The sequence below is a fragment of the Adiantum capillus-veneris genome, chromosome 16 (genome assembly GCF_014529385.1).
Source record: "Adiantum capillus-veneris isolate H3 chromosome 16, ASM1452938v2, whole genome shotgun sequence".
Classification (NCBI taxonomy): Eukaryota; Viridiplantae; Streptophyta; class Polypodiopsida; order Polypodiales; family Pteridaceae; genus Adiantum; species Adiantum capillus-veneris.
The window spans coordinates 63,153,024-63,165,409 of NC_140946.1; the positions used below are offsets into that span (position 1 = coordinate 63,153,024).

The 12,386-nt window shown below is 37.6% G+C and overlaps 1 protein-coding gene across 1 annotated transcript; it reads left to right on the forward strand.

Moving 5' to 3' along the window:
• The first annotated feature begins 4,506 nt into the window (after nucleotides 1-4,506).
• Nucleotides 4,507-5,202, forward strand: LOC147439167 (uncharacterized). Its single transcript, XM_086483978.1, has one exon. The coding sequence runs from the start codon at nucleotides 4,507-4,509 to the stop codon at nucleotides 5,200-5,202; it is 696 nt and encodes a 231-aa protein (XP_086340104.1).
• The last annotated feature ends 7,184 nt before the right edge of the window (nucleotides 5,203-12,386 follow it).

Consider the following 12,386-nt stretch of genomic DNA (forward strand, 5'->3'; position numbering starts at 1 on the left):
TGTGGGGCACATGTGCGGGCCATACGGTAGTAAACCTTTTTCATCAAAGATAGATTGCATCCAAAGAATGAAAGAAACATGCACTAGCATTACTAAGGTTAAAAGGTTTCTGGGAGCATGTGTATTTTATGTTATTTGGATTCCACATTATGCACATGTAGCTGATCCTCTTTTTCAATTGCTTAGAAAGAATCAAAAGTTTAAATGGAAAGAAGCACATGTAAAAGCCATGAGAAAGCTAAAGGGGTTGCTTCAATCAGCACCAACTTTGAGAAAGGTAGACTATAAGTGTCAAAGGCTAGTAATTGTGACAGTAGACACCAGTCCTACAGGGATTGGATGGGCAATAGGGCAAGATGACAAAGAAGGACACATGTATGTGGTAAGATTTGGAGAAAAGGTACTAAGTGCTTGCCAAAGAAACTATCCACAACAGATAAAGAGAGAGTTATGGGGTATGGTTACAACCTCGAAAAATGGGAAAGAGTACCTAGTTGGTGCATGTGTGGTTGAAGAAACAGATTGTCTACCACTTTTTGGGATGATTACAAGCTGCTCAATGCCAGACATTGCTATGTTGTGGTGGATTGCATACATTAAGTCCTTAAATCTTGAGTTTAAGCACATTGCAAGTAAAGAGAATACAATGGAAAATATGCTATCAAGGGCAAGGTATGAAGATGAGTCACAAATGATTGACGAGGGAGACGACGTAGGCACAAAGTTCTATTCTATCTCTCATGTCAAAGGTAGCAATGTCTACATGACCAATCCACTTGAATTGTTCTTGAAAGAGCTTCATGAAGGTGATTGGCTTCTTATTGGAGGCTACTTGAGTACTCTAGCAAAACAGGATGATTGGTCTAAACAAGAATTCAAGAGGATACGCAAGAAAGCATAAGGGTACTTTTTGAGGGATGGTTACTTGTGGAAACATCCTAAACAAAAGGGTGCTACACCACAAAGGGTTATATGTAAAAAAGAGACTCAAGTAAAGATCATGCAAGAGTTTCATGAGAGTCTATGGGCTAGACAAAGGGGTGTGTGGGCAACCTTCTCCAAGTTCAAAGAAAAATATTGGGGGAAGGGTATGTATAAATATGTATCTCAATTTGTAGAGTCATGTGTAACTTGTCAAATGTATTCAAATGTGCGACATCATGGTGGACTGCACCCTATATATCCACTAGCCATGCATTATAAATGGGTTGTGGATCTAGTCACAATGCATTTAGGACTCTGGCAGATGAGATACTTAGTTCTTGCGCGAGAGGACCTAACTAAACAGGTTGAAGGGTAAGCATTAAGAGCTAAAACCACAAAATCTGTATGCAAATTCCTCCTTGGTGAGGTGATTTGCCATTATGGTTGTGTGGGAAAGATCACTGCAGACAGTGGTGAGAGCTGGATGCCGAGGAAGCAAGGGAATTCTTTTCCAGATTACGAATCAAGATTTCTCTTACTATACTTACAACCCTAAAGGCAATGGAAAGAGTGAAAGAGGACATCCTCCTATCATCAAAGCTTTGGCCAAGGCTTGCGAAGGAAGAGTTGGTGAGTGGCCAAAACTGTTACCATATGCTTTATGGGTTGATCGTACAACACATAGCTCAATAACTGGCTATATGCATGTGAAGCTAACGTTTGGTCAAAAGCCAGTGATGTTGATTGAAGATACAATTCTTACATGGAATGTACTACCTTAGCAAGAGGGGCTTAGTAGGCAAGATCTCCTTGCATTGCGCATAAGGCAACTAGAGAGAAGACCTGGAGACATTGAGACTGCAAAAGAACGACTCAAAAAGCAAGGTTGAAAAACAAGGAGTACTTTGATAAGAGACATTGGCTCAAGAGCAAAGCAATTAACAAAGGTGATTGGGTTTTAATGTATGATAGTAGCCTTGATAGCCAGCACACAATCATGGATAAGTTCTCAAAAAGATGGTTTGGACCATATGTTGTAAAGCATGTGCATGAAAATGCTACTTACAACTTGTCTGAACTAGATGGTACAAAAGTAAAGATTCCCATTGCTGAAAAAAGGAAAAAAAATGTTTAAGAGAAGAGGAGACAATGATCCAGAAGATGTTAATAAGGAGGAAGAGCAAAACACAGGTGAAGATCAAAGTGAAGATGAAGCTTTGGAATCATCCAATGACGAAGAAAGCAAGAAAGATGTACAAGAGGGCTGATCTTACAAAGAGAGAATGTGGCACATACCAGAGGATGTGTAGGTTTAGAGGGGGTGGATGTCGTGCTATGACACGTACATAGTGGGTACATATGCTACAAGATCTATTTTGCAACATTTTAGATACATAATTATATTTCTTATAATGTACATATGCATATCTAAGTATAATAATAAGCATATCTATCTCATCCTATTATCTATCTCAAGGGTAACATATTCTTACTTTACCGTCAAAAAATACTATGGGAAAAGCGTCAATAGCTCCACCTTTTTAACTTGGGACAAAAAGCATTGATTCTTTATTTCTACTATCTCATTATCATCTCACACCCTAAATAGATCCTATATCTAGGATAACTTCCAATATATATATATATTCTATATATTTTTTATGTTTTACTTATATTTATTTTTAATAGCTACTAGGAAAGAATCATATCCTAGTGGGACACTAGGTGGCATGATTTTCAAAGATATACCTATTTTAATGCATTATTTCAAGTATGATTACAAAACTTTGTCAAGGAGAAATGTCATGCTTTCATATTACATGAGGTGTCCATTGGAATCAAATGAAAGTTTAGGTTAAGGGGACCACAAGAAGACTTTTGCTACCAAAACTGTACCCTATTTTGGTGTTACACAAGGTTCCAATCCAAATTAGAAAAAGTAAAAATGAGAGTCTTAGATTATGAGCTGAATTTTTTGCCCATAGTTTTACTTTTTTATTTGAAGCTACGCTTGAGGAGATATGATCAAAATATTGGACCCCAGTTTGTCCACATCATGTAGGCACAACTCATTTCAAACTTTGCCAGTTCCTCTTCACACTGGCTCTTCTCCTTCTTGTGTAAACCCTTGGGGTTTCCTGCACCTATAAAAGGGGACCTCTTCTTCCTTGAAAAACATTCAATCTAGTCATGAGATGAATTCATGAGGGAGTGAGAGTAGTAATGCCTAATTGTACGTACCCATAAACATAGACCTAAGACTACACTTACTCGTAGAGGAAGACTAGCCAATCTTGTAAGCTATCCTTGGAAGATAAGATTTAGTCAAATAAGGACTTGAACTTGGTGCATCAATCAAGGCTTGAAGTCTTCCCTCTTCTTCTCTCTCCATAAAAATGGTGAATAACACCCGAATGGTTTGTCGAGTAAGATGTATTCTACTTTGATATTTTATTGATTTCTTGTTGTTTTCTTTTTCATCTCTAATCCAATATATATCTCTAATTTCATCTCCCTCTCTAACCAAACCTATCTCTCTCACTCTTAGAAATTAATTCTCTCTACAAACTCTAGGTTCTCCTTGCTACAGGTACATCTCTCTCCGAAGTATTCTTATTGCCTACGGGCAAGAATAGGGCTTGGGAGGGAAACTTCTCTTCTCTTCACTTCTCTCATATTTACATTTCTCACATACTATCCTAGATGAATAATCCAAATGATGTGAATTTCTATCGCTTTCACTCTGTGCGATCTATTAGAACTAATGTATAGATTAGCCGTAAAATACACTTTCAACAACGTATAGTGTTTCTCTTTTCCCCAGAAAGTCCCAATGAAATATTTTTTTCACCGAATCCCATCATACTACCCCTTATAGACTATAAATGTTCTTTTGACGTAAGTGTAGTTATCTTGCTATGAACCAAGAGGATTTGTACACACAATTAATGCCAATCACTAGACAAAACATATATTTTATGGTAGGCACAAAACTATAATTCCAAAGAACAATTCATAGCCTCTTTGGTCAGTGAATATTGAACGCCATTAACTCATCTATTAACCCTTTCATATTACCCATGATACGATATGACCATAACCTTGATGTTTTTATCTTTGTGTTGTTTTGATATTCTTTTGAAGACTGAGCTGAATACTTTTCAAAAAAAAAAGGAAACCACCAAGCATAACAAAAGAATAACAATCAGGGTCAAAACACAGGTGGTCGAGGAAACGTTTGAGGCAAGGGAGTTCAAGAGATCGTGGAAATGTGCAACATAATAATGCGGGTCAACATGGAAATGTATTATGTTGGGGTTGTGGAAGACATGGTCATTTTGAACGTGAATGTCTAGACAGGAGGCAGCAAAACAATTGTGCAACCACTAGCAATGGTGTAGATGAGCTTGAGAGGCTATTTATGGTGTAGCACATGCTGAACACTATTTCTGTAAATGTGAGAAAATCCAGTGATAGTATCTTGTATGTGGATTTTGGTGCATCAAACTACATGACCAGTCATGGTGAGTGGTTTCATACATCACGAACATAACATAGACATCCGAATTTCCCGGAATTCCAATGTCTGATGAACGCTTTGTGACACGTGATGAAAATAGCTTGCTTTTCCAAGAGCAATGCCTTGACACAATGCAAGAGCTATCTGTGTCACGTGAAATGGAGCAGAGTCTAAATGAAGATCAAAGGATTGCTTTTGAGGCAGTGTTGCATGGATTGACTATTGATGGTGGGGCTATTTTTTTCCTAGATGGTCCTGCAGGGACTGGGAAAACTTATTTGTATAATTGTTTGTTGTCATGTGTGCGTGGAGAAGGAGAAGTTGCATTGGCCACATCATCTTCTAGTATTTCAGCATTACTATTGCGAAATGGATGCACTACACATTCTAGATTCAAGATACCCTTGGACCTTGATAGTTGTAGCACATGCAATATCTCTGTCCAAGGTCAACTTGCTGAATTGCTTAGAATGTGCAAGTTGATTGTGTGGGATGAGGCTCCTATGATGCATCAATATGCCTTCGAAGCTTTGGACAGGTCTTTGCAAGATATCATGTGCTCAACAAATCCATTTGGTGGAAAAGTGTTGCTTCTTGGGGGAGATTTCAGACAGATCTTACCAGTGGTGTTCGAGGGAGCACGTGCTGACATTGTTGATGCTACACTTTGTCAATCGCACTTATGGAATCGTGTGAAGATTCTTAGATTGGCAGGTTGCATCTTTTCAGAAATTGATAAAGATGTGGTCCATGCATAATACTTCAGAGAGCGGGCCATCCTTGCTCCAAAAAACTATGAAGTTGATATGGTCAATGCTAAGGCCCTGTACACAATGAAAGGTGATGTTGTGCAGTACTTTAGTGCCGACTCTGTGGTGGAAAACTTGATGCAAGATCCTTTCTTATACTCTATGGAGTTTTTAAATAGTCTCACCTTGGGTGGTGGATTTCCAACAAATTGCTTGGAGTTGAAAATGAATGCCCCAATAATTCTACTACGGAACATTGATCCAAGTCGAGGTCTATGTAGTGGGACACGCTTGGTGTGAAAGGCATTTCATGCAAGAGTTCTGGAGGCAGAAGTTATTACAGGTACACGGGTAGGCACTCGGGTTTTCATCCCTTGAATATGTTTTGTGCATTCTGGTATAAAGTTGCCATTTGTTCTTAGACGGAGGTAGTTTCCAGTTAGATTGGCTTTTTGTATGATGATAAATAAGTCACAAGGACAAAGCATTGCCATGCTGGGGCTATACCTGGTGACACCGGTCTTCACTCATCGACAACTGTATGTTGCATTGTCACGTGCACGTTCAGCCACACCACTGGAGTGAAGATTCTCCTACGTGACATTGATGTAAACGAAACAACTGCACTAACAACAAACATTGTGTACCATGAGATATTAAACAATGCCATATGAAGGTTCCAATCCTTCTTTCTGTATGACGATAAATAAGTCACATGGCCAAAGCATTACCATGTTGGGCCTATACCTGGTGACACCGGTCTTCACTCATGGACAATTGTATGTTGCACTGTCACACGCACGCTCAACTGTTGGAGTGAAAATTCTCCTACGTGACATTGATGCAATTACAAAGCAATTGCACTAACAATAAACATTATGTACCATGAGATATCAATCAATGCCATATGAAGGCTCAAATCCTTCTCATCATTGTCTTCTTCTTTATATATGTTTCAAACATAAAATATTTTGTGAATTAATTTTCTACCTCTCCCCATAACATATACTAAACTATGTCATGTGAAGGTTTTGTTCCTTCTTCACAGTGTCTATTTTGTGGTTTCTATTTGGGTATATAGATCATGGATCAAATGACTTACATCTCCGAGGTGTCCTTTCTATTAAATGTAGAAGATCATCCACATCCTGCTATGTTTTTGTCCACCATTAAGAAATGATGATGTGGAGACTTATTCTGTTATCTTTGGGACCTTGATTTTTTTTCCATTATTTTAAGCAGAGCCACTTTTTTGGTGTGCACCTTTGCCACACAAAAAAATTGTTAGGACCATCCACAAGCACTACAAGACCAGGTGTGTGTGCATGAAATCAGAAATTCACGGCATAAAGTAAGATTCATGGTTTTTTTGTTTCCTTGTGTGTTACGGACCTTAGGAAGTTTCCATCTATCGATATCTTTACATTGCGTATTTTGGCATACTCCTCCGACGTTGAGTACGGTGTCCACTCGGTAAGGACAGAGTGTGTGTCTTCCCAAGATGAAGATGATGCTCAATGGTTTGCTAGATATGAAGGATACTCCGTTCCCGATGATTGAGAGTACCTCCAGAGTTCTAGGTTCGTTGAGTTGATCTACCAAATCTACTTGCCTAAACAACTTGCATGTTTGACAGTACCATACATAGCTGGAATAATTGGTATGTGTAAATTGTTGTGTTTGGTGCTTCAATTGTATTATTTTAAAACAAGTCTCCCTTTTTTACTACCATTGTTTGTTAATCCAGGAGATAATCAACCTTGGGATGGAAAAACGGTCCCTAATTTAGGAATGGAGAAACTCCAAGCCGATTGCCAATTGCATGATGAAGCGAGCTACGTTGATATTGCCTCTTAGATCATTTGTGGCACGATAATGTCCTTGATTGTGTTTTCTTCTATGACAAACATACAATAGCTTTGCCATGCTTGTGATCCATTTTAGGCAATGTTCTTTGAAAATCTGGATACATTTTTAAATGTCTTGATGTTTATTATGACTTTGTAATTCTATGCAATAGAGTTTTCCACTTGCGATTTGAGTTTGAGGGATCCAAGATATTAGGTTCATATCTTAGAGATCTTTGTTTAAACACAAAAATTCTATGCATTGATCCTCACGTTTGTGAGAGGAATGTTGATTGAGAGAGAGAGAGAGAGAGAGAGAGAGAGATGTGCAAAAAGGAAGAGAGAAAATCATGCATGTTGCTTGAGGAAAACATTAAAGTCTCTCTGTGTCTTTTCTTGAACTTGCACCTCTTATGATTTGTGTAGATTATGTTTTTTTGTATGATAAGATGTTATGTTTGTAATATTGTGCAAGGGATTGCTTCCTTTGTGGTAGTTGATACATAGTTCAACTTTATATGCATTGTGATGTAATTTTTAATGGTACAGCTATGGAAAACATGAATAACAATGCCATCGTTGAGACCGAGTCGGATGGTATTGAGTCCACTCCTCCAAGGTTTGCCAATGTTCGAGCGGCAAAGAGAAGTGCTCGATGCGTGGGATCCTCTTCTATTAATCCTGTGGTAAATGATGGGAATCATGAACTCATGGCTGCATTATGGTACTTCTTTGTCCATAGTGAGTCTAGGCAATTGGACTTTGAACGACACTTGGAAGCACTTTTGGACGTGGCTCAACAAGAGAATGTCCAACAAATTGCAGACCTTCGCAATGAGGTGCGTTTATGTGCACAACGCTTCAATGGAGGAATGGCCCAGGTTGAGGAGAACCAATTCAACATGCTGGTGGACATGGAGCAACAATTTGAATCAATGCAAACCTCACACATGCCCAATAGGGAAATCCAGGTCCAAATTGATGCACTTAAGGACCAGGTCCTTGCTTTAGAAGGAGAGGTAACCCGGCTCAAGGTCCATTTGAATCGATTGAATGCATTGATGACAAAGATGGCTCGAGCTTTTGATGGCCGTGCCATATAGCAACGTTCAACCTTGGCTACTAGAAATAGTTGAAGCACGTACTTTTGTGTGTTCATTTGATTCACTATGTTGATGTACTAAAGCATACCTTGCTTTGAACTGCGTTGGTAGGATAAATTAGTGAACATGTTGTTTTTTTTTGTTTTATACTTGTGTTGTTTGATCTACATGGCATGAAGCCATAGAGTATACTTAAATTAAGTTTTGAGACTTTGGTTGAGATGATATTTTTGGCCAAAACAATATGAGGTACTACCTTTGTGGCTTGGGGTCATAAGGTAGCATGTTTTTAGAAAAGAGGCCTCCATCATTACAACTATGCTTAGCTATGTGAGCTTCAAGGACGTTGCAATGAAATACTTGGAAGCTTGATAGATTGCATGATATTTTTCCACTATCTACGTTTCATTTTGAAAGTTATCTTTAGGTTTACAAGTAGAAATTGTCTTACTCCTTTAGATTTGGTTCACTTTATGCACTCTCAAATAATTAGGTAGCACTTTCCAGACCCCATTATTAGTTTGTAATGACCATTATAGACAACTTCAGATTGGGGTCATGCACATCAAACCACTTCAATGGGATATTTTATTGTATTGATGCATATGCACGTGCCTAAATTTTGTTTTCTCTTTGCAAACAACAAACTTCCTCCTATGAAACCCTTTGCTTTTGGAAATTAGGGACCATTGAGACCCTGTTATGATGTGTATCCACAAAGTATGTATAATGTATCCTACTTGTGGAAGGTTCAAACAAGACGATAAAGTTTGTGGGATTATTTTTACAAAAGGTTCATCGATGTATGATAGTGTAGGAAATTTGAGTGTTAGTATAGTTATTATATATTACCAATTGAAACTCCACCAAAGAATCCTTTGCCACTAACTATTTTTTTGATTGTTTTCTAAGATTTTTGACATTTTGCATGGAGTGGAAATGTAAATCGTAAATAAGATCTGTCGGTGTTTGAAGGTTTATTGGTATTGCATTTGAAGTTATTCTCTTTTCTTAAAATCTCAAAACTATGTGTTGCCGTTGCTTTAAGTTGTTGCATATGCGTGATATTTTTCATGTTTTTCCATCTCATTATGTGAAAATGTTGAAAATTTAAGGCTTATGTACACATAAGCGAGTAGATTTGTGTAGCTCTTTATGCATGTCTATGAGTGATCGAGAACTAAGATTTTGTTACAAATTTCAAAGTTTCAATGGTATCAATAGTGTGCTCTTTTGGATTACACCAACATGTGGATCGCATATTATAGTTGCTATGTTGATTCAATTCTCTATACACTTTGATTGTCATGAAAATCTGATGTTATGATGTTTCTTAGAAGGGGTTGAAATACATGCTTTATAGATTCCACGTCAAAGAAGGCATTGGACAGTATCTACGTTTAGCTGGATGCTTCATCATCCGCTGTTTCTTATCTATGGTAGGATCTAAGTATATCCTTTGAAAATTTTCTAGCTTGGTGTTCAAACTAACAATTTTCTCATTTAGATCACTTGGTTGGAGAGGCCCACTTAGTATGCGTGATGTTGTAAACATTATTGAAAGCTTTGAAGTTGTTAGGTAAGGAACACCAATGTAGCACAATGCTTTTTTAAATAATTTTTGGTTATTGAACTTATTGTAATTAACCAATTGGCTTGCAGAAATCACTATTATCGTGATAACATTTTTATGGAAGTGCATGAGTTTTTTGGAGGACTCCAAGGCTACTTTCATATCAGTGTGGCTTTGAATCGTAATGCAGGTTCAACTCGCATACGGGTTCCCGAGCTCGGAGATTGCTTGCCGGCCGATGCAGAATACACTTATAGGGATAGATATGAGAATTGGAGGATTGTATTATACACCCTGTGTGGAGGGCATCATCATTTTGGTAGGAGCGTTCATTGTGTGGGTCCATGGGTTCTACGAGTACCAAATGCAACATCCCGAAGGCTGTCGTTTTGAAGTTGCAGCTGTTTTGTTAGTTAAGATTTAGTGGCTTGCAAAAAAGTTTCTTTAGAGACGAATATTAGGGCTTACAAAGACTACTTATAGTAATGGAAGTGGATTTTTGTTTTTCTTTTAGTTTCCCTTTTCACGTCTCTCTCTCTCTCTCTCTGAAGTTAAAAAAAACCATGTACTTATTCTACTCTCTCTCTCTCTCTTCATCCCCCCCCCCCGAATCTCATGTGTAGTCTTTTAAGTTTATGTTATGTAGTTGTTATGTTCATTCAATTCTCTATGCACTTTCTATTGTCGCACAAAGCCAGTGTGATTTAGGTTGATACCATAATGCATTATTGCACATAATAAAGATTTTAAGATATGGTTGTCACTACCTTCAATTGGATGCATAAAAAATACTTACACATGTTATCGTTCTAAAGAAGGGGGGAGGGGGTGTTACACAAAATTGAATGATACTCCTTCTTGGCCGCAGCAACGTGTGGGTCATATACTAGTATTTTATTTAATGACTCTCACCTTCTCACATCAACAGATGGTACATTTGAAGTCCATCCTAACCAGATACTTAAAACCATACTAAATCTCTTACAAATTGCACTATTGTTGAGCATCTAGTAAAATGATCTACTTATCTAGAAGAAGATGCTGCAGGGGGAAAAGATGTACTTATTAATAGTTCTCCCCAATTCAAGTTGAGGATGGGAGGATGTAAGCTCCCCAAAAACATGTCAAGTAAAATGTAGAGTTCTAATTCCAAATTTTGAAGGTTTCGATGAGTATTTTAAAATTTGAATTGTCTGAACCATGGGATTTTAAATTTATGTATGCTTTACAAGCGGTAAGACATCAACCTCAGTCTCCATGTAGCATTAGAAGGGGATTTCATTGCGTTTAGTTCTCAAGTAAAAATCTTTTTACGTAAAGGTAGTAGGCCTCCTCCATCACAGAAAAAGAAAAAAATCTTTGTATTGGTTTAGGTTTATTGGTAGGTAGAAAAAGGACTCAAGCATGGCATGAGAAGGTGTATCATTACAAAATTGGAAAGGTCGAGCACAGTTGAGTATAAACAACTGGTGATTATAGTTGTTTGCTTGCTAGAATGTAGATTTTTGAACTCTCTCTCTCTCTCTCTCTCTCTCTCTCTCTCTCTCTCTCTCTCTCTCTCTCTCTCTCTCTCTCTCTCTCTCTCTCTCTCTCTCGTGCGTACGCTCTACCCAAAGAGATGTAGAGAGAGAAATCCAGATATGTGTCTAGTCTGCTGACACACAGACAGAAAGATAAGAGGCCTCAGCTGTGTGCACGCGTGCATGATAGAGAGAGAGAGAGAGAGAGAGAGAGAGAGAGAGAGAGAGAGAGAGAGAGATTTTCCATGATTTGTTATCGTCCTTGTTTGCTTTGGGGCATGAAAAAAAACAAAAGAAACAAAATACGTGGGAAAATGTCCGTACAATCTTTTTTTCCGTTTCTTTTTATAGGAATCATAAGAGATGCTTTTGTAAAAGTTTGGATGAAAGGTAAACTTAGTGAAAAAAGGGACGGGAGAGGGGGGTTCCCCGCATGGGTATGGCATGTGGACGAGATAGAGAGAGCGAAAGAGAGAGATTTTTGTTTTCTTCAAAGGAAAATCGGCAAATTTTCCCCGAGCACACTAACAGTGTTTTGAAAAATGCGTCTCATCAGCTAAATATCGTGCTAGTAGAGGGCAAGGGGAAAAGGAGAAATTCCATCCAAAAATAGAGAAAAATAGTGTAGAAACCCAAATTCAAGGAAATGAATTTTGTATCTTTGGAATTTTCTCTCTCTTTCTCTCTCTCTCTGTGAAAAATTCAGCTTCCCAAATTGTAAACATGTATGCTAGGATTGTGTTATTTAACGATTTCTAAGCTCTAGTTGGCTTTATTTTATATGAATTATCATGATTGTATGAGTCAATTTAAATTCTCTACTATAAAGTTTAGAAATAAACCTCCAATATAGTTCTTTAAAAAAGGATTTTTATGAGATCAATGCTTTTCAAACTTCAACAAATGCTTCTAAAAGTAGCTTCTCAAAAACTGAGGTATCAAAAAAACCAATTGATATGATTTTTGAGCAACATACAGATTGATTACAACAATTAGAAAAGATAATATGTAAAGACAAATATTATTAAACTCTCTTGTCATAAATTTGATGACCTTAATCCACGTATAACAAAATACTTGGTCATGGTTTTGTAGCTTGCTATCAAGTTTTAAATACACAATAATTTAAACAACATTCAAACTAATATTT

Coding starts and splice junctions, on each gene's coding strand:
- LOC147439167 (XM_086483978.1), top strand. CDS start 4,507: ATGTCTGATGAACGCTTTGTGACACGTGATGAAAATAGCTTGCTTTTC.